General features: G+C 51.0%; 1 protein-coding gene across 1 annotated transcript in view; it reads right to left on the reverse strand.

The window, feature by feature from the left end:
- Positions 1 to 1,082, reverse strand: part of CHIC1 (cysteine rich hydrophobic domain 1) — a 65,487-nt gene extending 64,405 nt beyond the window's left edge. The window contains exon 1 of the mRNA XM_040630608.1: positions 375 to 1,082. Within this exon, the coding sequence (XP_040486542.1) occupies positions 375 to 658 (284 nt within the window). The 5' untranslated portion in view covers positions 659 to 1,082. The remainder of the gene's footprint in view (positions 1 to 374) is intronic.
- Between the last annotated feature and the right edge of the window lie 441 nt (positions 1,083 to 1,523).

The following is a 1,523-nucleotide window of genomic DNA, read 5'->3' on the forward strand; positions in this document are numbered from 1 at the left end:
ATGTCACAGCAGTAACCGTGTTCCACTACACACCAATCTTAGCAGCAAAGAAGCCTCGGGTACATCCTGCAGTTTAAAGACTATTTCTTGCCAGCATACACAGAAGCAAGGAGATTCACCTCTACTCCAATCCCTCTGGCTCGCAAACCTCTAACCTCCCTGTCCTATACTCACTCTTTACCTGATGTTGGTGCATCACATTTGCATTCTCCTCACTTCCTTTTCACCTATCTCCCTCGGTTTAGACCAGGTGTCCTTTTCTAACTGTATGCCTCAGTCAGCCCTCCCCCACCCCACAGGCCCCTCGACCACCTTCTCATTCCTCTGTCGACAAATCTCAGCTTTTTCAAACCCCATGGCCCCCTCTTGCTTACACAGTGATGTGGCCGGCGCCCCGCACCAATACAGGATCGGGGGCATATCTCCGCAGATGCTCCTCACTCACTACCCGAGGCGGGGGCGGCGTCTCCTCCTCCTCCTCCTCTTCTTCTTCGTCCTCCTCTTCTTCCTCGTCCTCCTCATCTTCCTCGTCGTCGTCGGGCCCCGATACCGACGACGACGACGACGGCGACGACGACGACGTTGCCGCTTCTTCTTCCTCCTCCTCCAGTTCCGAGATGGTGTCGAACTCCGCCATGTTGGGCAGCAGGATGCTCATCACGTGACCTCTCGATCGCCGCCACCCTCGCGGAGAAGAGTTTGAACCTGCCGAGGTGCTGGAAGAGGAGGGGGAACAAAATGAAGAGAAAGGACAGGGGTAGGGACAGGATTTGAAGAGATGCGCCTGCGTGTTGGGGCAGACGCGGGGGGGGGTTGGAGGCGGGGGCACGAGGGAGAGAGGAACAAAATCAGTCTACGCTTGCGCGGCTCTGAAGGAAGGGGGGCGTTAGAGGTGAACTCCAGGGAATTATCGAGGCCCGGTTGGCGGGTTCTGTGCTTAATACTGCTCTTTGGGCTTGTGCTGCTTGGGGCCGGGGGACGTATCTTCCGGCTTTATTTCCAGTTAATTGGTAGTGGGTATTATTTACCACACACCCCCACCCAGTGCGGGGAATGCATATTCTGTAACGTGAGGTTAGAACTTTGCCCCAGATATCTCAAGGTATATACCAATCCCTTACGTTTGTTTGTTCAGCATTACAGCTTAAAAGACTTTTGTATCAGAATTTTGCCACCCTGGGAGGCATTTTTATTAACATTTTACTGAAGAGGAAACTTTCTATTACTACTTCTACTCCTACTGTAATACTTAATAGAAGACTCAGTAAGTGCCTGGGACTGTGCTAAGCACTCTTTGTGCATATCTCATTTAATACTTCACAACTGCATGGGATATATACCAGAATGATCTCGCTTTACAGGTAGGAGACCTAGGTGCATGGAGGATAAGTAACGTGCCCAAGGTCATGGAGTTATTAAATGGCAGACCTGGTTTTAAATTTGGGAATCTCTTCTGATTTCAAAAGCCCAGTACTCTTAACCAAAGGGCTACGCTGCCTGAAGTTGTTTTGGAAAGGGTTTGT

Source organism: Ursus maritimus (assembly GCF_017311325.1).
Source record: "Ursus maritimus isolate PB19 chromosome X unlocalized genomic scaffold, ASM1731132v1 scaffold_X1, whole genome shotgun sequence".
NCBI lineage: Eukaryota > Metazoa > Chordata > Mammalia > Carnivora > Ursidae > Ursus > Ursus maritimus.